Source organism: Leuciscus leuciscus (assembly GCF_965113295.1).
Source record: "Leuciscus leuciscus genome assembly, chromosome: 24".
NCBI classification, from domain to species: domain Eukaryota; kingdom Metazoa; phylum Chordata; class Actinopteri; order Cypriniformes; family Leuciscidae; genus Leuciscus; species Leuciscus leuciscus.
This window is the reverse complement of record NC_138723.1, coordinates 29,341,459-29,368,864: the sequence shown is the minus strand read 5'-3', so window position 1 is coordinate 29,368,864 and position 27,406 is coordinate 29,341,459. Positions and strand designations below refer to the sequence as shown.

At 37.1% G+C, this 27,406-nt stretch overlaps 1 protein-coding gene across 3 annotated transcripts; it reads right to left on the bottom strand.

Annotated features, from left to right (window-relative positions):
- Window positions 1-1,221: 1,221 nt before the first annotated feature.
- Window positions 1,222-25,851, bottom strand: rph3aa (rabphilin 3A homolog (mouse), a). Of its 3 annotated transcripts, XM_082158658.1 has the most exons (18): window positions 25,762-25,851; window positions 25,555-25,627; window positions 19,191-19,328; window positions 16,171-16,300; window positions 13,665-13,748; window positions 11,370-11,538; window positions 11,160-11,201; window positions 10,852-11,064; window positions 9,385-9,537; window positions 9,109-9,188; window positions 8,905-8,979; window positions 8,662-8,771; window positions 8,264-8,390; window positions 8,119-8,175; window positions 6,467-6,618; window positions 6,241-6,322; window positions 5,923-6,019; window positions 1,222-2,039 (listed from the first exon to the last, which is right to left on the bottom strand). In XM_082158658.1, the coding sequence occupies exons 3-18, from the start codon at window positions 19,313-19,315 to the stop codon at window positions 1,906-1,908; spliced, it is 1,830 nt and encodes a 609-aa protein (XP_082014784.1). In that variant the 5' UTR covers window positions 19,316-19,328; window positions 25,555-25,627; window positions 25,762-25,851; the 3' UTR covers window positions 1,222-1,905. The 3 variants fall into 3 exon arrangements, with proteins under 3 accessions (XP_082014784.1, XP_082014783.1, XP_082014785.1); XM_082158657.1 differs by having other exon boundaries at window positions 25,555-25,851; XM_082158659.1 differs by having other exon boundaries at window positions 10,852-11,061; window positions 25,555-25,851.
- Window positions 25,852-27,406: the final 1,555 nt, after the last annotated feature.

Below are 27,406 nucleotides of genomic sequence, written 5' to 3'. Positions count from 1 at the left end.
CAAGTATACATACAGTATAAACACAGTCAGTTATGTTTTAATGTACGTAAAGAGTTGAGAAAGAAAACGCACGTGTAACAGTATAGAACCGTGCGTCAGGTTTTAAAGTGACAGTAGCCTAATATACCCGCTGCCAAATTATGAGATAATATTAAAAATATCTATATGGCAGGTTTTTCTCATGTTATCTCATGGCCAGTGAAAATGCTGAGTGGGTTAGTAACTTTGGAAAACCACTAACCACAATGGCTGGTGAGCAAAAAAGTTAGTCAAGCCATGGTGGCCAGCGTTTACATTTCCAGGAAAATCAACCTACTTAATAGAAAGGTTTTCTTTGTCATAGCTGCATGCTGCAGTGATGGCATTTTTTGTCTGCCAACCTGAAGGGTAACATCACCCTGGTTTCCAACAGGATTTTTCAATTTGCCTTTGAATTATTGCAGAAAAGAAGCTCTGTGACCAAAAAAATGTACATGACTTTTATGATTTTCGAAGCCTGAATACAATAGCCATAAATAAATAAAAATCTCACTAGTTACCCATTTGTTAACAACAACCTTGTAACAAGACAAGTAAAAAATAAAATAAACTAAATCACAAGGCTGTATTTCTGATGTATTTTATGTCATAGAATAAAATGTGAAAATATCTTGAACTTGTTCACTGCAGACCTTAAAGACATTTAACCAAAACCACTGCATTCAGGACAATGAAACCGGCAATGAAACAAAAATACATCATCCCTGCAGAACTCTAATGAGTCTAATAAGAAAAATATAACAACACCCATCCAACTTTGGACTCCAAAAATCATTATTTTTGCAATTCCTTTTGGTGCAACTATGAAATCAACAAACTATTCTACATTAAATATCTAAATGAAGATGCATTTAGGGTCTAATAAAAAAAAGTTATTTTTTTATCAAAGAGACTTTTTTGGTCACGCCTGGTGCAGCTTTACGGGAACATTGGGTTAATATATTACATAATGATGTAAGTAAACACGACGGCAGTAGATTAAAAGACCCAGGGACGTTTAAGTCCTCGTCACTGTTCGAAGGTCAAAGCTTTGGAAATTATTTAAAAGAATATGACCTTGACTTTTAGCCTACAAACATCAGACACAATACCAAAACCCCCAGACTTCACACGGCACCTCGTACCAGAGGCTTCTAGAGTTCACCTGACAGCTGTAGAAATATACAGTTCACATCACCGATCCATAGGCAATAACTGAGACCTTTATTGTGCACTGTGAACTAACAACAGCTGTTATCATACCTGTACACACGTTACATGAATGAATTCAACTTAATGACAATAACATATATTTGGAGAACACGTCCATGAAGTCCATGCACATAACAAGACATTTTCCATATGTAGCTGATGCAATATTGAAATTAGACAACCTGTCATTTACTCTACACAACTCTAATATTACATATTCACAATTTGTCTAATGCACAGTGTTCCTCGTCAGCGACGCACTGAATTAAACACAAATGAACAAAAGGACGGTGTATATTTCTAATGCCAAACAATAGCAACATTTCACATGCTATTTTAACTGGAAGAGTAAAGTCCTTTTTTTGCCCAGTGCCCTTGAGTATATTTGGTTGCAGGGTTTTGATGACTAAGATATTTGCGTCACATTTGTATTCATGAGGTTTTGTTCTTTAAGGCATTTACTGAAAGAGAAATATACAGAAGTAACTGGTTTTTTTTTTTTAGGTTTTTCTCAGTTGGATCACTAAAGCTCAGCACAGGGTTTCAGGAGAAGAAGAAACATTATCCTTTTTCTGAAAAGAAAACATTATGCAGTTTGAGTTTGGAAGTGAGATTACTTTGTTTGGATGATAGAATTGTGTGTTGTCAGGAGGAGATCTTTGGAGATATGGCGCCTCAGTCATCGGCCTCAACGTTGTTTTGATTCAACAGAACATGCCAGCGTTCGATCTTCTTGTCCTTGTTCTTCAGACATTCATACCAGTGCTTCAGACATTCGCCTTTAGCGGTGATACCAAGCTGGCATCCACCTGTGTGGAGAAGACACATGAGAAGTTTATGTTGATTTTTTTTGGCCAACATATCGTCGCTGGCAGGCAGAAATCTCATATTTATATGAAGAGTTCAGATGCAAAAGCCTCTAAGTGCTAGGGCTGTCACCTTTGAGAAAAATCTAATCCGAACGGATATCGAATATCAAGCAATGTATTCGAATATATTCGAATATCTACGAGTAAAAATGTAAAATGAAGTTAACGAACAACTCGTTCCATCAGGAAACGCCACATGGTCGCTGAATTTCACTGCGCTTCATGAGTTTTTCTTTTGCGTAAAAAAGCCGTTCGCCGGAGATGTGTAGCGGAGTGCATTCATGATTAGGCTACCGGTATAATAATCCTCCTGGCGCCGGGTCTGAGTGAGTAATTTACTCTCTTACCTTTGTTCTTTGATTAACATTAATGACACTTTAAGACCAGCCGCTGCTGACAGAGACGCGATCCGACACGCGTATCATTTTCTCACAAATCTCTACGTTCATTTAAGACTTTAGAAACACTCGACAAAACGGACATTTGGCATAATGTGTGTGTTATGGTTTGTTCAAACCCGAAAGAGAACTCGATACTGACACGCGTCTTTTCTGTGGGTCGTGTGTGTGTGTGTGTGTGTGTGTGTGTGTGTGTGTGTGTGTGTGTGTGTGTGTGAGTGTGTGTGTGTAATAGGCAGGAATTACAGCGCAGTCTCTTTAGTCTTGTCGTTATCTTCCATTTTCAAAACAAGCTGGCTATTATTCGCTTTTATTCGCTATTATTCGGCACTTTAAAAACCGGATAGTTTATTTATAGTACGATTTCGGATATTTCACGTCATGTTCGAATGCATAATCGAATATCGAATAAAAAGTGACAGCCCTACTAAGTGCCATCTGAAATTTTCTTCTAGAATGGTCATTTTTATCAAGCTCGTATATTTAAGTTCAGTAATTTCACTTAAATAACAATTAATAGGTAATTTTCATTGCCATTTAAGTGAAATTACTGAACTGAAATATACGAGCTTGATAAAAATGATCATTCTAGAAGAAAATTTCAGATGGCACTTAGCATCTGAACTCTTCATATATTTCGTCATTTTGAAAAACATTTTTTTTCATAAATCATTACTATTGGTCACCCTTGACGTCTTTCTGTGGGTTTAGCAAAAACGTAACCAATGAAAAGTATTAAAAAGAGCTTGTGACTAATCCTCGTAACTCCATTGGCTCCTCAAACTGTCAGTCAAACCTCAAAACTCAATCGTGAATGAAGTGCCACACACAGTTTGGAGCGTCTCTGCTTGTTTGCAAAGCAAGGGTTAATAAAGAACTGATTGTTTGAATAAGTAGAGCGTTCTCTTTACTCTACAAACACTAAAGGCTAATGTTTTATGTATCTGAGGAGCAAAGACGTGTGTTTTAGTCTAGCATTTGTCGTTGATCACAGCCAGTAGTACTGTCTTAAACAGCATGTGCAAAGCACTTTGTTTAAAAACATGAGATTTTTGCCAAATGACAGAATTAAACTGATTGACTGCATCGCTACAGTAAATTTTATAACCTGTAAGCTGATGAAAACGTAATGTGATGAACTTACGGCCTCAGATGCGGCTGTTCTAATGAGTGACAAAACACACGTCCAAAATCCGCTGGTCAAAAACCTCGTAACTCCCTTTGAAGCTTGATTTTGGTAATATGTTAATAATATAATGACACATGCAAGTGCCTGACTAAATATAAAGCCGCTATATCCGTTTTTTTTGTGATTCTTTATTTATTAAACATTTTGTGTATATAACGATTTACAACAAAGCCCAAGATCGCCCATAACCGTAAGACCAAATATAAATACATAGAATAAATAAATATGACAAGAAATTAAAATAAAATTGACCAAAACTTAGAAGGATCTTCTTGATAAAGTCTCAATAAGGTCCAACCAAAATTGTATTGTCTTTCTATTGGCTCCGAGCACTTTAGCTGTGGTACACTCCAGAAGGGCAATGTCCAGTAGATATGACATCCAGATAGACATAGCTGGGGTAGTTGGTTCCAACCACAGTTTTAAGATAACCTTTTTAGCAGCAGTAAGGACAACGGACAGAATCCTCCTTTGATTGACAGACAGTGACAGCGAGGAATCATCCAGCAAAAGAAAAATCTTTTCTCAACCTTTTGGATCTGAATCTTCAGAAGATCTGTTAGTAAGTCCTGGACTGAGGACCAGACTGACACAATTCGAGGACAGTCCCAGAACATATGCATATATGTACCTAAATTTGCACTATTACACAAGTGACAAAAAGGATCAGATTTCGCTATATCCGTTTTGACAAGAGGGAGTTTAATTAACGTTAATGTGTTTTTTCCATTTCTTGAAAAGTAGTGTTTTTTTTAGTAGTTTCCGCCCAACAGTGACGATATGTTGGTGGATCTTGGGCTTCATATGAAAAATGTATATTCGCAGTCAGCCATGATTTATTTATTCAGCTAGCAAAAGTGTCCAGGGGTTTAAAACGGCAAAGCATGTAGTAGTTAGCTGGTCATATGATTTAAATGTCACCATGAAATCAAAATCGACAGGTTTATTTTTTATATATATTGCAGTATTTATTATAAATGATGTTTATAATAGTTTTTTTGTGTTTTTTTTTAAGTGCCCTCATAATCTTGAATCAGAATAACTCCCCCTCCCTCTTGCAGCATCTCCTCTCTTCTCTGATGATGAGGGCGGGGCAACCTGTCACTCACATGAGATCCACCAATAGCAAGCCACAATCATTCATTCAATTCCCCACAGACAAAAGCAAGCCATGCCCTAGTTTTTGCTAGTTGGAGAATAAGTTTCACTTGGATATACATCACAATAGGGAATAAAAAACTATCACAACTTGTGTTTCATGCTGACTTAAATATGTCAGCCCCCATGAGGCAACTGCTCCATGTCAAATAAAACCGCTTTTATAATGACTAAATTCTTCTCACATGAATGTACATGATTTCATACTATCAGTCTATTTCAGATAAAAATACTAATGCACCTTAAACTCTTTGATTGTATGTAATCAATATGAACATAACCCCTTAAGTGTCACCCATACAAAAAAGTATTTTTGAATAGACATGAAAATGCACATTCCGATCTTAAACGGTTGTAATTCAAGAATGCTTTGGAATATAGACGTAAGATTGGTCTTGTTTTAAAGAAGACATTTGTCAGATATGCAGAAGTGAAATAAATTAAGAAAGTGAAACAGAAAAAAAGTTATAGAAGTTTGAGTTTATGAAAATGTACAATGTAAAAAATTTAATTATTCATATTTTATATAAAATATATATTTTCAAAACATGTTGGACTCTAAAACTGCAAAAAAAAAAAAAAATCAAAGCCAAACCAAAAATCTGAACAAGTTGTGTTTCAAATTTTAGGTTGATATCTCAAAAAATGAGCTTTCAGTGAGATTTTGTTTGGGCGCAGTACCAAACTCTTTCACTAGGTGACATCCAGACTCCATTACTGCCCATATAAGGGCGTCTCCATTTCCATATGTGGTTTGAGTGATCTGAACCATTATTTCCACAATTTACATATCATTTATGAAGTAGACATCCTATTCAGAAGTAGTATTGGAAGTTTGGCAGATTTTGATATCAATTCAACCTCTAAGAAACATAAAAAGAACACGTATGTGCGTTATAGCTCGCTGCCACATCACAAATGGTGAATCTATCATTTTTTTTCTTTTTTTTTCATTAGTTGAAGACCAATACATGTCAGCCTTAATATTGTGCAAAATGTTAAAATATCATCCAAGTGCTAATTCGATTATTTATTTATTTAGGCCTGATCAAGCAACAATTTGAGAAATATTTCTCACCAATGAAATCATTAGATGTTCCCATGTCATAATCCCAGACAGTGATATCCAAACTCTTCTTCGCCAGTTCACCGTGCTTGACCTCATAGCTAAACTCCTGCAATTCCAAAAAAAAAAAATAATAATCTGAATATATTTTCAACAACATAAAGAAAACCATGACAGGTCCATTTCACATGATATATGGCTAAAAAAAACTTCCTTTTATAATAGTGTCAGAGTGTATTAAAGCACTGTCATGGTGGCATGTCAATGTCGAGCGTGTCAAGACACTCACTGCAGGTCATATCGCCAGAGACGGATAGAAAGAAAGAGTACCTCATTAAACTCCGGGTTAAGTGTCTTCTTCTTGATCTGAGTTTTAAACTTCGCTTTCTTTCCCATGTCTGGCTTCAGGAAACTTCAGAGACACAAAAACACAGCGCATTTGTCATCGTTCAATAAGCCTAGTTAGTGTCGCAAAACAATTCCGACAAGCAAATTACTCTTCTTACAGGGAACATTTAAATTACACTATTTTTTTATTATATTGTTATTTACTTACATCTTTACAAATGGGTCAGAATAGCCATTGGAGTCCATCGCTGCCAGATGAGCACACCGAACTACACCCACAATCAGACGACTCTGTTGGCTGTTGTAGGTGAGAGAAACCAGGATACGTCCTCTCTCCTCTGCCTCTTCACTGTCCTTACACTAAAAAAGCCACAGAAAAGATGAGTAAACACATAAATGTCCTGTGGGTAGATGAACCATTTAGCCGGACCTTTAGTGACTTGTAATGCACGCAGTTTTGCAGGTGCAGTTCGACTAGGAGAAACAGAGGTTACATGCCTTACTTGACTGGACAGTGGTGATACCAGTTACCAGCGAGAATCTCAAAGGACAATAATGCTTTCTTGGAAACGCTTCAATGTTGTACATTGTAGTGAAATTTGAAATAATTGAGATCTTTTAATGTTTTTTCTCTTCTATTCACCAAGGCTGCATTTATTCGATCAAAAACAGTAATATTGTGAAACATTATTACAATCTAAAATAGCTGTTTTCTATGTGAATATATTTTAAAATGTAATTTATTCCTGTGATCAAAGCTGAATTTTCAGCATCATTACTCCAGTCTTCAGTGTCACATGATCCTTCAGAAATCATTCTAATATGATGATTTAATGCTCAAGAAACATTTGTTGAAAACAGTTTAAATATTTTGTGGAAACTGTGATACACTACTATTTATAAGTTTGGGGGTAAATAAGAATAAAAATTTAATAAAAACAATGAATACTTTTATTCAGCAAGAATGCATTAAAATGATCAAAAGTATCAGTAAAGACAATTTTTTACAAAAGATTTCTGTTTTAAAAAAATGCATAAATAATTTTTTAATAAATCAAAGAATCCTAAAACAAAATGCATAATGCTTTCCACAAATATAAGAAGCTATGGAAGCTTGTTTCCGCCACTGAATAATAAATAAATAATAATAGCGACTTTTTATCTCACAATTCTGACTTTTTTTCTCACAATTGTGATATATCAAGTGAGAATTGTGACTTTTTTTCTCAGAATTGCGAGATATTAAGTTAGAATTGTGAGAAATAAAGTCGCAATTCTGAGAAATAAAGTCGCAATTGCGAGATATAAAGTCGCAATTCTGATAAATAAAGTCACAATTGGGAGATATAAAGTCAGAAGTCAGAATTGCGAGATATAAACTCGCAATTATGTGTTATAAAGTCACAATTGCGTGATATAGTCACAATTGCGAGAAAAAAAGTCAGAATTCTGACTTTATAAGACGCAATTGCAACTTTATTTCACGCAATTCTGACTTTATATTTTGCAATTCTGAGAAATAAAGTCAGAATTGCGAGATGTAAACTCGCAATTGTGAGATAAAAAGTCGCAATTATCTTTTAAAATGTTTTATTCTGTGGCGGAAACAAGCTTCCATAAGAAGCAGCACAAGTGTTTGAAGCTAAAGTAATGATGCAGAAAATTCATCTTTGCATCACAGGAATAAAATATATTTTAAAATACATTTAAATAAAATGTTTCACAATATTACTGGTTTTATGGTATTTTTGATCAAATAAATTCAGCCTTGATGAGCATAAGAGACCCTTTTTTTTTTTTTACCAATATTGTAAGTATTTTCTTTTCATGTGTAATTCTCAAAATGTCTGATGCCGTTACCTCCTCCTCATAGAGCGCCATGCCACGAGAACCACCTGCGCCAGCAGAGCGTCTCACCTGCGTACGAGGTGTTAAACAATTCACTACAGTGCCATAATCACAGTACACTTTCCCCAAAACACTTTACTGTTCCCCTCCAGCTCACCGGAATCACTCTCTCAAGACACACATTGAAGGTTTTCTTCTGGTTCATCTTCAGTTTTTTCAAGACCACCCGCGTCTCGCCGATAAACTCATTATGGCCGAACTTGTCCTCATCACTGACAGAAAGCCTGCCAGGGAACAATGCGGATGCTGAACCTTTCAACTCTGGGAAATGTCACGGCTTTAATTAAGTCCGCTGCAAACTATTCTAACTGAATACATCAAGTGAGGCTCTCCAAGAATCTCTAAGTTGAAAATGCAATGAAAGAAAACACAACGATCATGCAAACGACTTCATCCATTGAGGAAGGAGAATTGTAAACAATTAGCATTATATTGGCCATTCACATTTACCCTCGGAAAGCTTCAGTGCATTGCGTATAATAGAGCTGTTTTTACCTGAGAGTCTTTTTCTGCATGTCTTCATTAGTGATGCCATGATAAACAAGGGCCTCGTTCCACACAGGGTTCAAGGTGGTGCGAAGCGTCTTTGTTCTTAGCTTGTTAGACTAAGAGATTGACAAAACACCTTTGTGAGTGGTCAATTTCAACAGCAACATCTTCATAATACATAAATCCAATTGCTAATGGATATTTTTGGTTGCATGTAAACAAAGCTAGTGATATTAGCAGGTTCAGTACCTTACTGGCTCCTGGAAGCAAGTGCAATTTCACATAAGGATCAGCCAGACCATTGGAGTCCATTGGCTTCAGACCCTTCACCAAGGACGGAATAATTGCATGGTTAGCAGTTATACACATGGTGACATGATACTTCAGAAACATGTTTTCAGTGCAGAAATAGACTGCATCGAAACTGCTCGTTCTAGGGAAGAAAGACAATACCTTTGCTTTGATTATATTGCAGTGCAGTTCGTTTTTCTCCTCCTCGTAGAGCAGACTGAACTCCAGCATGCCCAGAGTGGCTGGAAAGCGGACAACATCGTGTCAGAGAAGACTGACACCAAAGAATTACAGTCTTACATCAACGGCTTTCTCAAATACACGTCTGCTGATTTTATGCAATCTGTGATGCAAGACTTCCACGGTAAATCATTTTGTTCTGTGTGGTTCCCATGGGGTACAAACATGTCCATATGTCAGTGCAAATTAGCATCTTACTGGCATCGTCAGAGTCATAGCTGTTGGCATCCTCTTCATCCTCTGCGGTGGGGGGTGGTGGCTGGCGTGAAGCAGGAACGCTGTTGGCAGCTGGCAAACGTGCGTCGGTCTGCGTAGCAGGTGGTGCCCTGGCCTCCGGTCGACTCGCAGGATCTACAATTCATAACAAGAGACATGCACTTCTTTTGCAGATTCTGTTGAAGCAAAATCTGTGATTGCTACAGCGTTATACTACAACAGTCAAGGAAGGAACCAGTAATCACCAAGTTGAGCATCCAGATCAATACCTCCAGATGCATCAACCAACTCTAACTCTTTAGCCATTTTTTTATCAAAAGCAATCTGCAATATGTTTATAGGTTCAGTCCCTCTGGAGCAAATCGGAGGTTGATCACCTTGATCAATGGCGACAAATCAGAACCTTGAAGGATTCAAACCTACAACTTTTTGGTTACCCAACCTAAGGGCCACATTTATAAAGATGTGCGTGGAATGAACCGAAATGTTCCTACAAACGATCCATACACACAAAAATGTTCCCAAATGCATCCCATTTTATAAATCCGAAAGATGTGAGTCTTATTGAACAGATTCTGTTTACGCAAAATCTGTGCGATTGCTACAGTGCAACAATAAAAACAATTAAGGAATGAAACCGTAATCGCAGAGTTAAGCATCCAGATCGATACCTCCAGATGCATCAGGCAACTGTAAGAAGCCATTTGGCTGACGCTTTTATCTAAAGCAATCTGCAGTTCGCTTATTATAGGTTCAGTCCCTCTGGAGCAATCTGGGGTTAAGCATCTTGATCAAGGGCACAATGGCGACAAATGCAATGCAGGATTTAAACTTACAAGCTTTTGGTTCCCAGCCCAGGGGCCTCGTTTATAAAGACACACGTAGAATGATCCTGAATGTAAACATACAACTATTTGTGAAATGTTGCTGATAAAAATGTCCATACGCACAACATTTTTTTCCCTAAATGCATCCCACTTTATAAATCAGAGTTGATCTTAAATTCAAGTGCAATGTGAGCTCATCAACTCCAACTACAGAATGCCCAATATATACATAATATAATAGATGTTTAAAAATTATATATACACTATATATGTTTAATTATTATTATTATTTTCAGGAAATCATACATAATGAATTAATTGAGTTGCTTTTTTGCACCTAGAATAATATTAATGCATATTGCGATTTTTTTTAATAAACGATGGATTATTTTAATTACTAGCATGTATGAGCTCACATTAAATTTTCACATCCTTTTTATCATCCCAATTTGCTCCTCACTTTTGTCCTAGGATGAAATGCATGGAATTTAGAATCAAATCAAGTTGTGTGCGTTTTATAATTGAGGCCCCTGATCCTTAACCTCTGCACAATCAAAGGGCAATCCAAGTTTTATAATATCCTCATCTTGTGGATAACACATGAGTTGGATATTACGCTCACCTTTTTGTATGGAAGTCGTGGAAAAGGTCGACACCGGAGGTTTGGAGCTCGGAGCCGGTGCTTCTCTCATCGCCACAGCTGGGTAAGTTTGTCCTTCCATGGCGACGTTGGACTGAACTGTGTTCCTGCTCAAAGACTGTCTACCTCGGTCCTCTTCTAGGGCTCTTTGGGATATGACAGAATGCTCCTCTCGTTTAGGGGGCATCGTTTCTGCTGAGCATGGAGAAAACGGGAAAATGATACTGCATGATCGTAAGCCTCATTTCCTCCTAGTGATATTACGAGTTAATGAAATGCAGGACACTCACCAGATATCTTCTGCTGCTCTCTGCCGGTGACCTGCATGCTCTCTGAAATCCAATGCAATATTCCAGAATGAAAAAATTATATCAGTTCCTTTGAACCGTGAATTATGAAAACATAGCAATAAATTACTCATGCCTAGTGCGAATGCATTAAAAAGCTGCACCGTATGCAGAATTTGTAATTAGGAATTACAAAGCAATTTTAGTGTTTACCTCCATTTTTTTGACGTGGCGGTGTTGAGGACTCTTGATTGGTTGATGGATTGGTAGAAGTCGGTGCACTGGTTGTACTGGGCGCTCTCTGATTAGAGATCGGTAAAGGAGCGGGTAAAACCTGCTGTGGTAAACCTTTGAAAAACCAGGCACCGGACCGCTTCAGCATCTTAGGGAAAGAATAAATAGTCATTTGGCAACTTCAATGTAATTTTCGTGCATTGATTTATTCTAATTCACCACTAATAACATACATTTGTGCTCAGTTCAGCAAACTCTTGCTTGTGTGAGTGAATTGTAAGAGTCTGCTAAAGTCATTTTGTCCTAAAACAGACTTCAGCCCAAGGGGGAAAATGTAAATTTCATTTAAAAAAAAAAACAGCCTTGTTTCTGCATCTTTGCTGTTCCACTTTCCAAGCTCCAAATAATTTGATACGCTGTGAAGTTGCAAAAAAAAGCTTAATTTGAATCTTAACAGATAACACATACAATAACAACATTAGCTAGGATTCATAGACTCGGAAAAATAGGATGGATTGTTTGCGGTAGCCAGGTAATTGCAAAAACAATGCCGAATTGCATAAGTTTGTATGTTTTTTTACAGCACCTGTGAATCTCATTTCAGCCAATTACTATACAAATAAGCATCAGCTGGGAGCCGGAATGGCTGGATTATGAAAATGCAGGAACTCTGAATGTCAGCGACTCAATGGATTAAACGTAAAAGGGATTCAGGCTTAACGATCGAGTTGCATTAAAGAGAGTCACATCTCCTTCTGCTACTGACCCCGTCTGACAACGAGACTAACCGTGACTTACATCGTCAAAAGGATGAATCATCTTATCACAGTCGAAGTGTCTTCGAAAGTCAGAGGTGCTGATCTACCCTATCCATTTATATCTCTGAGTAACAAACAGAGTAATTATTCTGTGCAGCCAGTGAAATATTATTCATAACAGATTTGTTGAAACAGACATGCACATATCTGCGACACCGACAGCACAGCCATCAATGACAGGGAAGTGTAGATTTACATTAACAAGCACTTAAATTGAATGCAAACCCTTTTGTAAGTATAAACCTTTAAACAGATTCAAAATGTAAAGAATAATTCAGCCAAATTTTGTCATCATTTAATCATTCTCATGTTGTTCCAAACAAACATTAAGTCATTTTTCTTTCTTTCCATATAACATTTAAGGGAAAGTTTGTTTTTTAATCTTCATGCAGCTCACAGCGATCTCTGTGATCAAATGTAGTCCATAAAGCAAGGAGTGCAAAAAAAAAGTGCTGCGTGAGGTGTAAAATCCGTATCCCGGTGCTCAGTTTAACTCATACAAACGTATCAAGCCAAGACACTTGACAATTTTAGTAAATATACAAAAATATATTTATCTAGTCATGGTTTAGACAATTAAAATCAGTTAATAACCGCACACCAACACGTTCTGGCTAATGAGCCTGAGTAACAAATACACTCAGAGTCCTTTTAAACAACAATTAATTAGTCATGTGACAGTCACCTGATTACTTAATGTGGAATAGTCACAAGAGAGAAGACATTTTCCAGATAATTAATGATAGAGAGGAAATATCTCACTAGAACATAAAACAATATATTAAAATAAACTAAATGGATTTTGTTAAATAATGTGGAATTTAATCAAATGTGGTCCATATGAATTTTTTTTCTGATTTTGCATTTTCAAATCAGTGCACCACTTTTGGTTACGACAAACCAGGGTTATTAACGTTAACTAAAAAACATTAATTTAGTTGCTAAAGCAACTTGGGTTGGGTTGAAGTACTAACTAAATCGTAATGTAAAAAATTATAATAAATCATATCCTATCTAGACATTAAAAAAACTAATAAAATGACAAAAACATAAAATTGCACACAAAAAAATTACTTTAATAAAAAAATCAATCTAGTACAAAATATTACCAAAAACTATAATAGTATATTAATGATACTAAATAAACAGTGCAACACAAACAAAGGCCAAAAGCATGTCAACGTCATCAAACTTTCTAAAGTAAAACTGTATAAAAGGCGATTTGAGAGCTCAAGTAAACAACTTAAATTTGGGTCTGTTCCTAATACAAAGCGATCATCATGAGACTTCACAATACTAGTGCACAAGTCGCATGGACTACTTTAATGACACTTTTATAGCACTTTTAGTTTTGTTTTTTAAGCTTGACAGTCATGGTCACATTGTCACTGTCATTGTTGGCTCAGAAATCCCCCCCTTGTGTGCGAATAATGACAACTTTAGGTTTGCATCTCACCTCTTTTTGCTCACAGCAGATTTTGCACAGCCATTTTGGACTGGAACGACTGATGCTTTGAACGCCACACTTCGTGCACATGTTCTGTGGGGGTGAAACACAAACAAGCCTCAGGAGGCTGCGCAGGTGTAAACGCACTCAGATGGCATTAACCTCCTCTGGAGTTCCATCACTACTGGAAAACAGCCCACACACTAAATATCCCCTGCGGGATCAATAAAGAGTCTATTGATCTTTGTGTCAAGCACCAAAAAAAAAAAAAAAAAAAAAAGGGGTCTGTGCACGGCGACTGCGTCTTTATTTTCCCTCATGTAGACTGATTGGCATCCCTCTTAAATGTGCACGTGGCTCAGTATTGGGCAGGGCATAATAAAGATAAGTGCATATCGCTCATTCATTTCGGCTTGGTTATTTTTGGACAATCATTACTGGAAGACGTACATTAGATAATTGAATGAGGTCGAATGTTTAGCTGTGTCCCAATTCAGAGGCTGCATTCTTCAATGGCTGCATTTGAAGGCGTAGCAGCGTGACGAAGGCTGTCCCAATTCGAAGGTTTGAATGCAACCTACAAATGTGTCCTTTTGTTTCCCAGGCCATGAAGGATAGAACAGAGTGGACCCTTCGTGGCCCAGACTATCCCAAGATTCATTGTCTGCTGGTGAACTGGAATTGTTTTAGAGAAAATGCCAGATTACACTTTTAAATGCAAGTATTTGGTTACAACTTGCTCGAGTATCTAACGATGCAAATGTTAAAAAAGTGGTTCAAATTGGCATATCTACTAAGATGTGATTTTATAGATAGTTTACACTCTATATTTTGCACATAAATGGACCAAGGTGATCATATTTAAACAGGTTGTGAACCATGTTTTGTTTTCAGACTGTTGAATACAACTCAAGAAAGTCCAGTACAAGCGTTACTGTCGCTCGTCAACGGCAGCCGTCACAAGCCATGTTTCCATCCAAAGTTGCGAATTTAACTTTAGAAAATTAGAATATCGCATAAAATATAAAGCACCGAACAAAATCACCAAACTGGCGCTAAATATCATTAAGAAAAATGGAAATAGCTACAGTAGGAGAAGCCACTGTATATAATCATTTTGTATATAATAAATTACTTGCGTCTCAGAGCACGCAGACGAAACGCGATAAAGCAAAATCTTGTTTTCTGAGACGGATGCTGCAGTTTGGGAACGCAGTCGTGTACGACAGTTCTGGAAGGTAATTCTGGCATTTCAGATGCTCTGCAACGAGATCGGTTCGCTGGATTGTCTAGTTATGCCGTACCATCGCAAAAGTATTTTTTGATTGAGGAATTTATTCTGTAAATGTGTTTCCGTCGTAATTTATGCGCATGTTTTCTTACCGAAAAATAATAATAATCCGACTCAATTGAGTGCATGCATTTTTTCTGTTTTTTATTTTATTTATTTATGGTCATCTTGGCGCAGTTTTTAAGCGATATTCCAAAATGCAGGTGGATGGAAACATAGCTACTGTTATTAGGCGACAAAAGCAATCCTCCTTAGGCTAGACCGTCCCATTTAAAGGATTAATTCACTTTCAAAACACTTTTTGCTGATAATTTACTCACCCCGATGTCATCCAAGATATCCATGTCTTTCTTTCTTCAGTCGAAAAGAAATTAAGGTTTTTGAGGAAAACATTCCAGGATTTTTCTCCATATAATGGACTTCAATGGCAACCAACGGTTTGAAGGTTCAAATGTCCGTCTCAGTGCAGTTTCAAAGTCTCAACACGATCCCAGTCGAGAAATAAGGGTCTTATCTAGCCAAACGATCGGTCATTAAAAAAAACAAATTTATATATATATACTTTTTAACCACAAATGCTCGTCGTGTACCATCTCTGATATGTGCCACATTGCACCATCACGTTGGAAAGGTCACACGTCATCTATCTAAGTTATTTGTCTGTGTACACCGGTTCAGAAAGGTAGGAAAGGGCAAAAAATGTCATCTCATTTTCTCCTCCAACTTCAAAATCGTCCAACATCTTTGTTTTAATTTAGTATTATTATTATTATAATTTTTTTCGTGACCTTTCCAACGTGATGACGCAATACGTGGCGGATCTCAGAGATGGTACAAGACGGGCATTTGTGATTAAGAAAATTGTATATATATATATATATTTTTTTTTTATAGAAAATGACCGATCGTTTCGCTAGATAAGACCCTTATTTCTCGACTGGGATCGTGTAGAGACTTTGAAGCTGCATTGAGACGGACATTTGAACCTTCTTTGAACATTGGAATAGTTGGTTGTCCATTCTGTGTAGAAAAATCCTGGAATGTTTTCCTCAAAAACCTTAATTTCTTTTCGACTGAAGAAAGAAAGACATGAACATCTTGGATGACATCAGGGTGAGTAAATTATCAGCAAAAATTTTTTTGAAAGTGAACTACTCCTTTAACACCGCTCTGCACGGACTTTGAAGGATGCAGCCTCTGAATTGGGACCCAGCTCATGCGTACCTTTTTACACTCGGCACACACGACCGTACTGACGCCCGCGATGCCGAACTGCTGACCGCAGAGTAAGCAACGGGAGTATCCGTCACCACAGGCCGTCTGCTTCATGCTGTCCAGGCGATTTACCAGACGCCTGCGGGACGAAAAAACAACAAAGTATAACATCAGCAACACACTCTCCTTTAAGTGATTAAATACCTCGACAAATGCATTGATGTAAGGAACTGAGAGTGAAGGCGTTCTGCAAGCAAAGTGCTGAGAGAGAGAGAAAAAGAGAGTGAGAAAGAAGGCAGTGCCGTTCTTGTTTAGTTAGCACTATTAATTTCTTCCAGCACATTCCTCGGCTGGCTCGTAAAAAAAGCTTAAACACACTCGTCTTCTCAATCACTTGGACAGATGTGCTTGGGCTGAATTGCCCTGCAGAATGAGAGGAAACTATTAGGCAATGTCCCTCCGTCACGGGGTCTCAGGTGTTGGTCAATATTGCTTTTGTCCAGTCCAGTTCTGTGTGCGCTAATGTGATAGCATTCATAGGATGGAGGGAACTGACCCTGCGGTTCTCATGAAAACAGGTTTGGTCAACCAATGGAAGAACTTTTTGAAAAGTCCTAACTTTTGCAAATGCATATGTCCTGTTAGCAGTGCAGAAATCACACACTGTATCAAGAAAAGTCACATTTATTTATGCAGCGCTTTATGTAATACAGATTGTTTCAAAGCAGCTTAACAGTAGCCGCGTTTCCATTACCCTTCAAATTGCGCAAATTGAAATTGCGAATTGAAAATATGCCCAATGGAAACACGTCAATTTCGCGAAAACTCCCATTTATCGCAAAAAAGTTTTTACGCTCGCATGAGGAGGTTTTTCAGGCAATTCGAAAAAGGAATATTTCGCAAAACTGCAATGGAAATGTTTTTTGTGCATTTACAGTCACCTGACTTAGAAGGCGTGCTGTGTTTGGACAGAATACGAGACAGGGTTCTTTACTAAATTCATAAAAGACAAAATGACAGAAATACTGGATTCTAAACATCAAAGAAATGCCACAATCAAGACCTCGAAGCAGATATGAGGGAGAAAAACCCAGAAACACCTCATATGTGCCGCTCTCAAGGCTCTTTCCTTGCCATTAATGCTTGGATAACACGCCTACGTCTCCTTCCATTAATAATGATAATGTCTAGTGCGGTGGCTGTGATATATATATAAACTTACCAACGTCCGTTGCCATGATTTTTGGAATGACTTATCGCGAGAGAAAAAAAAAAAAAATGTTTTAGTCGCATAACATCGGTTAATGGAAACGCCGTCATTTTGCAATAGTTTTTTATCGATATTTAGAAAGAAAAAAAAAGAAAGAAAAAAAAAAAATCGCAAAAGTTTTGCGCAAATCTATAATGGAAACGCACCTAGTGTTAATGTTATAAAGTTAATCAATTATGCAAATAATTTAATTTCAGCTGTAAGGACAAGTGTCATTATTCAGCTAAAGTCAGTTCAATGTTGATTCAATAAGTGTCAAAGTCGTGAAAAAGGTGTCATTCAGCTCAATTCAGTTGAAATTTTGTTTTCATCTGATAGTGTCAGTGCATAAAATCGATAATATTAATGAATATCAATTGTCTTTTAAACCCTAACGTTTGCTACTTAGTTTCAGATGTTTCTCCTAAAAATGTCACGAGGAATAAAAATGGAAACATAACACAATTGTTGATATAAAATTGAACCTCAGAGCTATAAAAAATAAATCATGCTGATACAATAAAACAAAATCGATCAAGCAAGAAGCTTCAGCAAAGTCTATTTGTCTCTGTTTAATTGTATAGCTTTCTGGAACAGACTTTTGGGATAATTGTTTTAGGCAGAGGAAAATTTCATTGCACAGACATTGTTTGTCCATATCTCAAGAGACATGGAGTTCATTATGACTGACTTTACCTAAAATATCAAAGTTGTCTCAGTTGTTACTCATATTTCTTGAAATAAATAAAAAATAGACACAAATGTAAATACATTTACCTGCATTTTGTCGGCTTATTGAAGTATGCATGTGTGATATGTATTAGTATTTGAGTTTATTGCCATATCAGCATCCACGTGTGATATATGTAAACAGGAAAGCCTACTTACTGCTGATTTAAGCCCATCTAGACAAACTAAACTAAATATAAATCGCAAACTTAAGCTCTTTCTTGACCCAAGAAATGATAAAAATGTGTTTTTATCAAGCAGCCGAAGTACAAATTGTACAGTAAAAACACTGCTTATTATTTAACATCACACCTCACATAACAAATGAAATATTACCTGACATATACCCCATTTTTTTAATGTTTTTGAAAGAAGTCTCTTCTGTTCAAGTCTGTGAAATATTATTATAATTTAAAGTATATATATTTATAGTTTTCTATGTGAACATATTTAAACATGTAATTTATTCCTGTGATCAAAGCTGAATTTTCAGCATCATTACTCCAGTCTTCAGTGTCACATGATCCTTCAGAAATCATTCTAATATGATGATTTGATGCTCAAGGAACATTTATGATTATTATCAGTGTTGAAAACGGTTGTGCTGCTTCAGATTTTTGGGGAAATTGTGATAATTTTTTTCAGGATTCTTTGATGAATGCAAAGTTCAATGTAACACTTTATCTTACAGTGCCGTTGTTACATATGTTGCATGTACTTACCATAGTAATAACAGTAAATTATGCATAATTACATGCAATTAACCCTCAACCAAACCCTATAGTAAGTGCATGTAGTTGCTTAATATTACTCAGCACTTAAATATAAAATTACACTGTAACAATGACACCTTAAAATAAAGTGTAACCAATAGAATTTATTTGAAATTGTTACTTTTGATCAGTTTAATGCTTCCTTGCTGAATAAAAGTATTCACTTCTTTTAAAAAAATGGTAATAAAAAAGTTTTTCTTTACAAAACTGGTCCCATTGGTTAAAGAGATCTCAATCGGGAACAGAACAAAGAGACGACTTTAAAATCAACGTCTCACCCAATCCTCTCTTGCTCCATGGCCTCCATCATCTTGGCTCTCGCCAGTACGTTGTTGATAATTTCCTTCTCCTCATCCGTCAGCTCCTCGGTTCCAATAGCGGACTCCATCTGCCCGCCGTACATCTCACAGCCCGTCCTGAACACACAAGCAGAATAATCAAACACACAAACACATCTGCAGCGCCGAATGCTTAAACACACAAGCGAAAACTCCCATCTGTCCATATTATTACCCAATCACAATCAACAACAGAGGGGGATTTTAGAGGAGCACCATACGGAAACGCATCAGTCGGGAAACGAATGTTTAAAGGTAAAGCAATCACGACAGCTGTTTTGTGCTTTATCTCCAGTGAAAGTGAAATCTGCTCGGTGCCTTTTGACATTACAGCATGTCATATCATTAATGAGTCAATGCACCGCTCTTTCCGGCGTGTTGGGCAAATGCTATTTCGTCCCCACAGAGACGCTCGAACCGCTGATTGAAAATGTCGAGGTGACGGAGGACATGACTGATTGCCACCTGAGGGTGAAATAAAGAGGAGGAGGACACAGAGACTGAATAAAGGGGAAATAGAGGGAGAGTGATGATCAGAAATTACATCACACTCTCTCCAGTGCTGTCACTGTTCATCTCATACAGCTGTTTCTATACGTTCGAAAGCATATTCCTGGCGTCTCTAAGGGCCTGCTGGGTTTCATCAACAACAAAAATCAAACGTGTTTGCATTAGCCATGCTGAAAATACCAAATGCTGACGACGACAAAAACATCAGCCTTGCACTTAAATGTAAATGCTTGCATCTCTAATCCGAGCTTCATACAAATACATCCGATGCAGACGGAGACACGTTTATGGAGCGATAAACAAATAAAAGGAAGGAACCGGGAGACGTTTCGCTCTACAGCTTAACCAGATTTATTACAAGCAACACAATTTGTCTTGGTACTGAGCACATCTTTTTGGCTTCGATATAAAAGCAATTAGTAAGAAATCTATGTGTGCGAGCTTCTCTTGTTTGACTTGGTTATAATTTTTATATAAAAGTATTTTCCATTTATTTGGTGTGTGGACGTTTCACAGCTCTTTTGCCAGTCTTTTATTCAGCAACGTCTGAAAAAACCATGTCACAGACTATAATAGGTTAGGAGCCAGTCCATGTCTTTCTGGTTGGGTCAGTTGTTGGGTGCAGTGCATCAATGTGCCCTAAATGTCATTTTCTATGCTGGGACGTTCAGGACATTGATTGCATTATTGTACTAATGGCTAAATCAAAATCAATATCGCTGAGCCATGAAATATAGACCGTCTCATGAAAAGCGAGCACAGCTGCGGAAATCTTTGGCTGAGTTTGATACAAACACACTAAACCTTCAACTTAACAATCTTAAAAATACATTTGCTAGTTAGAATCAATAAAGCTCTAATATGATGCCAAAAGAGAACATTTATATGTTAAACATCTAATGTTGGTGCCTTAACCCTATAAAGCCTATCATATTTGATACACAAATATATTAGGCCTCTAAATTATCAACATGATCAGACCTTATGCTGTTGCACAAAATCTGCTCCATGCCTTCTGTCGTCTGATTGATAGGTTATACTTTTTTTTTTTTTTTTTTTTTTGCAAGTATAAAAGCCTTTTAGTTTAATTGCAAAATCGTCCTGAAGCTGAAATATGATCATCAGGTTTATTTGTGCATCTCTCAATCATCATTGTGTAGCAATGCATTAAAAACTACAGAGCTTTGATCATAAAACCAAGCATTTCAATAAACCAAACTGCATATTTTAGCTCAGTTTGTGCCTCTGAAAAATACTGAGTTTTTTTTCCCCTCCATATTTGAGCCATAAAAGCTTGATTTTTCAAAATATGATACAAAACAAAATGAAATACAAAAACTCACATGCAAACTTTTTCTTAATATTTTGTCTAAAGGCTCAATAAACTCTTCCATTGTTTTTTTCACTATTATTTAAGGAACCCAGAAACCCAAACAGATCTGAAGAACCTATAATGAAACATCAAGAGCATTTATAATCTTCAAAGAACCATATAGCATAATAATAATTAGTTATTTGTAGCAGAGATGGAGGCCAACAGACCTTCATTGTCCATCTGATTTCACATATTAAACCTAAATGCCACATCATTGCGCTCTGGAACCAGATTAGACATTTTTTGGCACATGATCAGCACACCTGGATTTGGCAAACACCACTTCTTTTCCACACCTGCCCGCGGTTGCCAACATCCCTGCACATATCCACAATCTATATCCTCAGCTGCTTCAGCGTGGCTGATATTACTGCCTATAATACACTCCAGTGAGCTCTTGTGCGGTGATTTATATACGCCTTGGGGCTTGTAGACCCCCAACCACCCGCACACTTCTAGCAAAAACACCTGCTCCATTCGTTCACATGCCCTTTTTCCAAACCAGTCCTGAGTATCCAGAATACAGTAGGCCTATTTAACCATATCAAGGTAAGTAATCTTACAGGTTAACGAGATGTGGGATAATGATGCTTGGATTAATTGGGGCATCGAGTGGGTGGTAATCGGAGGGATGTGCTGGCTTAAACACACAAGGTGGTCTGTAATCATATCAAAGAAGAATCAATGGACCAAAAGTAGTTTTAAACATGATGATTGAGATGCTTAATCATGTAAAGTGCTGATGTTTGCATCTTTTTGTAATTTGGATGCATTGTGGTGCATATTACATGTGGCAACAACATCATATTTGCTCACCCTCATGTTGTCCCAACCCTTTTTTGTTCTCCTAAAACATGCAAATAAACTCATTTGAAATCATGACTTTTTCCCTTAGAGGCAGCGCTTTTCACAATACACACACCTTTACCTAAAACATCATGTTAATGATTATAATATCTTCATGTCTTTTAGTCACATTTAGCATATTAGAGCTGGGTGATATAAATATAGCTTGAATTTTGCACTGATACAAGCGATTTTGCTAGTTTATATCACCCTTTTTAAGTAAACTGTATGTATGTGGTTAAAGTTGGACATACTTGTACATCTAACTTTATATAAAGATCTGGGCGATAATATAGTTACATTTTTTGATGAAATAAAAAACAGGAAGTTGAAATTTGCTATATAGTATTACAACTCTTTACAGTAACCAGACAGTTTCTGGTCTCATTGACTTCCATAATAGGAAAAATATATACTATGGAAGTCAATGAGACCAGAAACTGTCTGGTTACTGATATTCTTCTAAATATCTTCCTTTCTGTTCAGCAGAAGAAAGAAATTCATAAAGGATTGAAACAACATGAGGGTGAGTAAATGACAGAATTTTCATTTTAAAGTGGAGTATCCCTTTAACTTATGTACTTAAGTGGGTCTGCAAACAATGCACATGTTTTAATGTCATACTAACCAAACAATCACTAACAAGGTTCTGCTCGACTATGCAAAATAATGATTAGCACATAATGCGAAGTGCATATTACAGTAGTAAAGCTCATCAACTTAACTTAAAAGGCTCATTTTTGTGGTGTGTTAGTGTGCACTTTACTCTTCTAGTAGCTTTACTAGTTAAGCCACAGGACAGGGTTATTATCATTACCGAAAACCATAAAAAAAACCATTAAGCCATGCTGCTAATGTGGGTGATGAGGATTCAAATCCAGCTTGACTTTTCCACCGTATTATCCACATCATTTCTCATCTCTCGACTTTCAATAAAATGGGCCAAAAAGTTATTTACAAAATGTACTTTGATTCTTCTGCGGACGTAACCAATAAATCAGGTGTTAGGAAGCTTTCATAACAGGAAAGAAAAGGCGCGCTTAGCAAGCAGCTCCGGAACACAGCGATGCCAGGTTTGCCTCGCTGCGCTGCCAAGAGGAAAAACCCATGTCACTTAGAATTCATCAGCAGCTGCGGAGCAGGAGAAGCATCACTAGCCCACGGAAACGCTCTACAAATTGACGTGAAGTCAAAAGAAACAGAGGCGTTTTAGCTCCACAATACAATGTGGTCCTCGAAGGGGTTTTACAGTGTGCTTCCTATGCACTAGCGAGCGAGTGTCTGTGTGCATGTCCATTGCAAAAGGCCCAACAAGCTGGAAAATGGATTTGAACAAAGCCACACAAAAAATAATCTCTTTTGCAGGAAATCGAGGTGAAAAGATCAATCTAACTTAAGGAAAGCAGAAAAGAAAGGCTGTATACATCATCTCACTTAAGACTTGATTTATAAGAAGCATTTAATGCAACAAGGAAAAGTTGCATGTGACATTTCTTATAATTCACCACCACGATGCTGTCAGCCGAAAGTGCATGTATAAAATTTTAAAGCGCCTTGATACACCGTATCTGACCTACTTAACTTATTCCCGTAACACACACACTCTTCTCCCAGAATGCACACTAACACACCATCAGCATCAGCACGCACGAGATCATCCACCTACTCTAGACGTTGAGAGCTTCACTGGTAAGAAGCGGCTTACCAGATTACTGAGAACCCCAACAAGTTTATCCCTTTACCGCCATTTTGATGAGTAAACGGATGCAGAACAGTGATAAATCCACAGCTATGTGCCATGGTGGAGATGCAGAGCTGACAGTGGACTGTCAAAGAGGGTTACCGTTATTTTTACACGCCTTTGAGCAGTGAATGTATTCAATGGGGGAGATATTTTCTACGCAGCCCCTCAGCAAAGTGAGAGGAGTACCTCAAGGCTCTGTTTCGGGACCTCTGTAGCTCTGATTAGACAGTAAAAGGAGAATGTTAAAGTCAACATTAAATAAAAATAGACTCCTAATTCATGTTTATGGTCTTACTGTAATGATTTAGTGGTGCACAATCTTTCATCACAATGTAATACTTCTTGTTTCCCCTTTGATGGCTGACATCACCAATCCCTCGCCCCACATTTCACCATTCAAACAATTTCCGACAGATGAAATAATGCATGTTCCTGGTCTTATAGTGAATGATTCATTAATGCACATTATTGCAAAGAAAGAAATATTTTCACGTCCTCATAAGTTTTCCTCAAATCTTCGGCTCAATAAACGTACATTTTCGGACTATTATTTGTTATATGTCAGGCTTTACAGCGTTAACACACAGCAGTAGTGATCAGATTAGCTGTGGAGTATCTAACATTGCCTACATTTAATTTTCAGCACTGACTCGAGTAAGTAGACACCGCCATTAAGTGTTAACAGCCATGTTCTGGATGGTTTGTACTTTCAGTTCTGATAGCTGAGAGCCACTAATCCTACACATACAGCCAGTCAAGCGTTAAGGAATTAGAGAAAGATCTGAGCTGAAAGAATGCTGGAGTTTAGACTTTGACTATAAGAAACCTGGATGGGACGCAATCATGACCTATTCTTCATCCCGTGGAGCCCGAGGCCAAGCGCACTGCATGCACCATAACTGCACGGTTTCTGAGATTGCCTTTCCTTTTCAATGATCAGACTATGCAAAATGTTGCACTGCTTTTATCTTGCAAAGGAAAAGGGTGTTTTTTAAGCTGAAACTTCCTCCTCTTTAAGAACAAAAAACTGTTTTCCATTGTAGATGTGTCTGTCAAGCAACATTTAATGCCTTTGAATGCCGTCAGATCCCGGTCTCGCACACAAAAGCACGTCCCGGAGAGAAAAGACTCAACTTCCCATTACATAACGCACACTCATCATCATGAGCCTTTTGAGGATGTTGTTTCAAAAGCCCTATGAGCTGTTCACAACTATTTGATGTGCTGTCTCATTCGATGCTAAGCAACTCAGAGCCAATTTGAATCCATGCAGTGCAAACAACCTGCCGAGAATGATGTAAAATTTAACATGACGCCCAGAAACCTTTTGCATTCCAGCATTTAAATCCCATTTGCCCGCCAGCACACCAAACTCCACCAAACTCATGCATGCAAAAGAAGAGTGGCACAAAGTCAGAATCAATTCCAAACACATCACGTCATTAATTGCACAACATGCATGAACGTCTCTGCCATCTGTGTTGCTTTGCATCTATGCATACAGTACTCTACAGTGATGTCTAATAATAGAGCTCGCTGCCACGACAGGTCCAAGATTTACAAACATTTGTTTAAATGTAAATTATCCATCCAAGCTTTTATAGACATGCATATCATATTCATTACGCTCCTCCTGAACGGATGCATTTGGCAAATTCAGCTACAACTTCACCTAAAATGGTTTAAATGCAATTAAATGCAAGGCCTCAGTGCACATATTCAATTCTATATATTACAGCAATACACATTCTGGACTATGTGGACATTTGTGTTGAATTATGAGAGCCCTGTAAGTTGATGCAAGCTGTCAGTGATGTGAAGTCACTCACCGCCACTGATGGTGAGATGCTCTCCTCGGCTCAGCAGCAGTACAGATGAAGATGTGTGTCTCTCTCCTCCACACTGGTGCAGGAATGATGCTTTAATACTGTCTTTAGGGAGAAGAAAAGCCAAACCCCCACCCCCTCCTATCTGACCGAGCTGCGCTGTGATCCAATGAGAAAGAAAGAGCAGAAATCATTTACACGGCACAATACCTGATGAAGACGATGATGATGATGATGATGATGATGGTAGTCAACAATTTTTCAAATCCACCTCCTCCGCCTGCCTTCCTTCCTATAGGCCTGTAACCCATTGTGTTGTTATTACTATTATTTGTACACATACATACAGCAACATTCTGTTTTATATACATCTTATCCAGTTTTGTTTTCCAGTGAGAACGCTTTTCTCTCTTTCTTTTCAATCACTGTCTTTTACCTCGGCTCATTAGCTTTAAAAGGTCACGTTCGCCTCTGTGCGAGTGAAATGACCAATTATGCTATAATTTGTTATAATTAGAAATTATAACAGGCGTCAGTGAACGAGTGACATCATGAGATTCTACTGCCCCCTTGTGATTACATTTGTAGTGAATTATCCTTACAAAACATTTACCATGGTAACCACAATTTGTCAAAACACTAGAGTTACTGCAGAAAAACTCTGAAAAATAATAAAAAATAATGAGAAAATTGCAGGTTAGTGGACACATTATAAAATCGTCACAACACATTTGTTTCGCTATTGTTAAATAAAGCTAATAAAAATTGAAATTGAAACTGTTAATTGAAATAACTAAATTTCAATGTAAATAAATAAATATGAATGAAAATTAGAATGTCGACTGAAATAAGTTTAAGTATGAAAATTTCAAACACTGAAATTTAAATAATGCTAAATGGAAATATTTAACACAAAACTAATAAAAATGACTAAAGCACAAAACACAATTATTAAAGCATAAATAATAGATGAAAAACTTTAACTTTGAAAAACTGAAATTAAAATTGTTGCCTGAAATAAAATAAGTTTAAATAGTACAATTACTAGAACTGAAATAAATATAATTTAAAGCTAAACGGAAACAAAAAAAATCCACTTAAAGGTATAGCGGAGGATCTTTCCAAATTTTAGATAAGACCCGCCCTCTCCACTTTTTGAAAAGTTTGATTGATTCACCAGAATGATTGACAATTAGGAGGACCAATAGTTTAGACTACCCACCAGGAAGTAAAACATCCTCCGCTATACCTTTAATTTAAACTAAAATTTAAAAGAAAACCATGTATACAAATAAAAGCTAATCGAAAATATGACTAAAACTGAAATAAATATCAATTAAAGCTAAATGGAAATATTTAAAATATATGCATGTATTGTATATAAATACATATATTTAGAAAACTAAAAAAATGACTACAATAGTAGTAAATAACACTGAGAAACAGTGCATCTCATAAACCGAAAGTGTGATCATTCGTGACTGCTGTTGCTTAAAAGCCCACAGTGGTTCGGTTCCCCTCAGCATGACCATCGATCTGTAATACTTTGGGGACGGGATTCATTCAGACGCTGGAAACAAGCTTCCATAGGTCAGAGATCCTGCTGGACGGGGTCAAATGAAATGAAAGTGGAGGATGAGAGCGAGCAGAATGAGAAAGAGAGCATCTCAAGAGGCACGTGAGACAGTAACATCGTGACAGCAGGAGAATAGAGAGACACAGATTGAAAAATGACAGTGACAGAGTGATCTGACCCTTTACAACTGCTATTCTTTTTTATTCTTATTTTCTATTTTTATTGAAATACATATGCGTAGTACTACTTTTATATATAGCTATTTTAAAAAATGGTCCA

Bases quoted from the DNA above. Each gene is read 5' to 3' on its own strand.
- rph3aa (XM_082158657.1), bottom strand. From the start codon at position 19,315: ATGTACGGCGGGCAGATGGAGTCCGCTATTGGAACCGAGGAGCTGACG. The intron at 11,539-13,664 runs GTGAGATGCAAA...TCTTTCCCTAAG, and splicing joins TCTGCTGTGAGCAAAAAGAG to ATGCTGAAGCGGTCCGGTGC. The intron at 11,202-11,369 runs GTAAACACTAAA...ATTGGATTTCAG, and splicing joins GCCACGTCAAAAAAATGGAG to AGAGCATGCAGGTCACCGGC.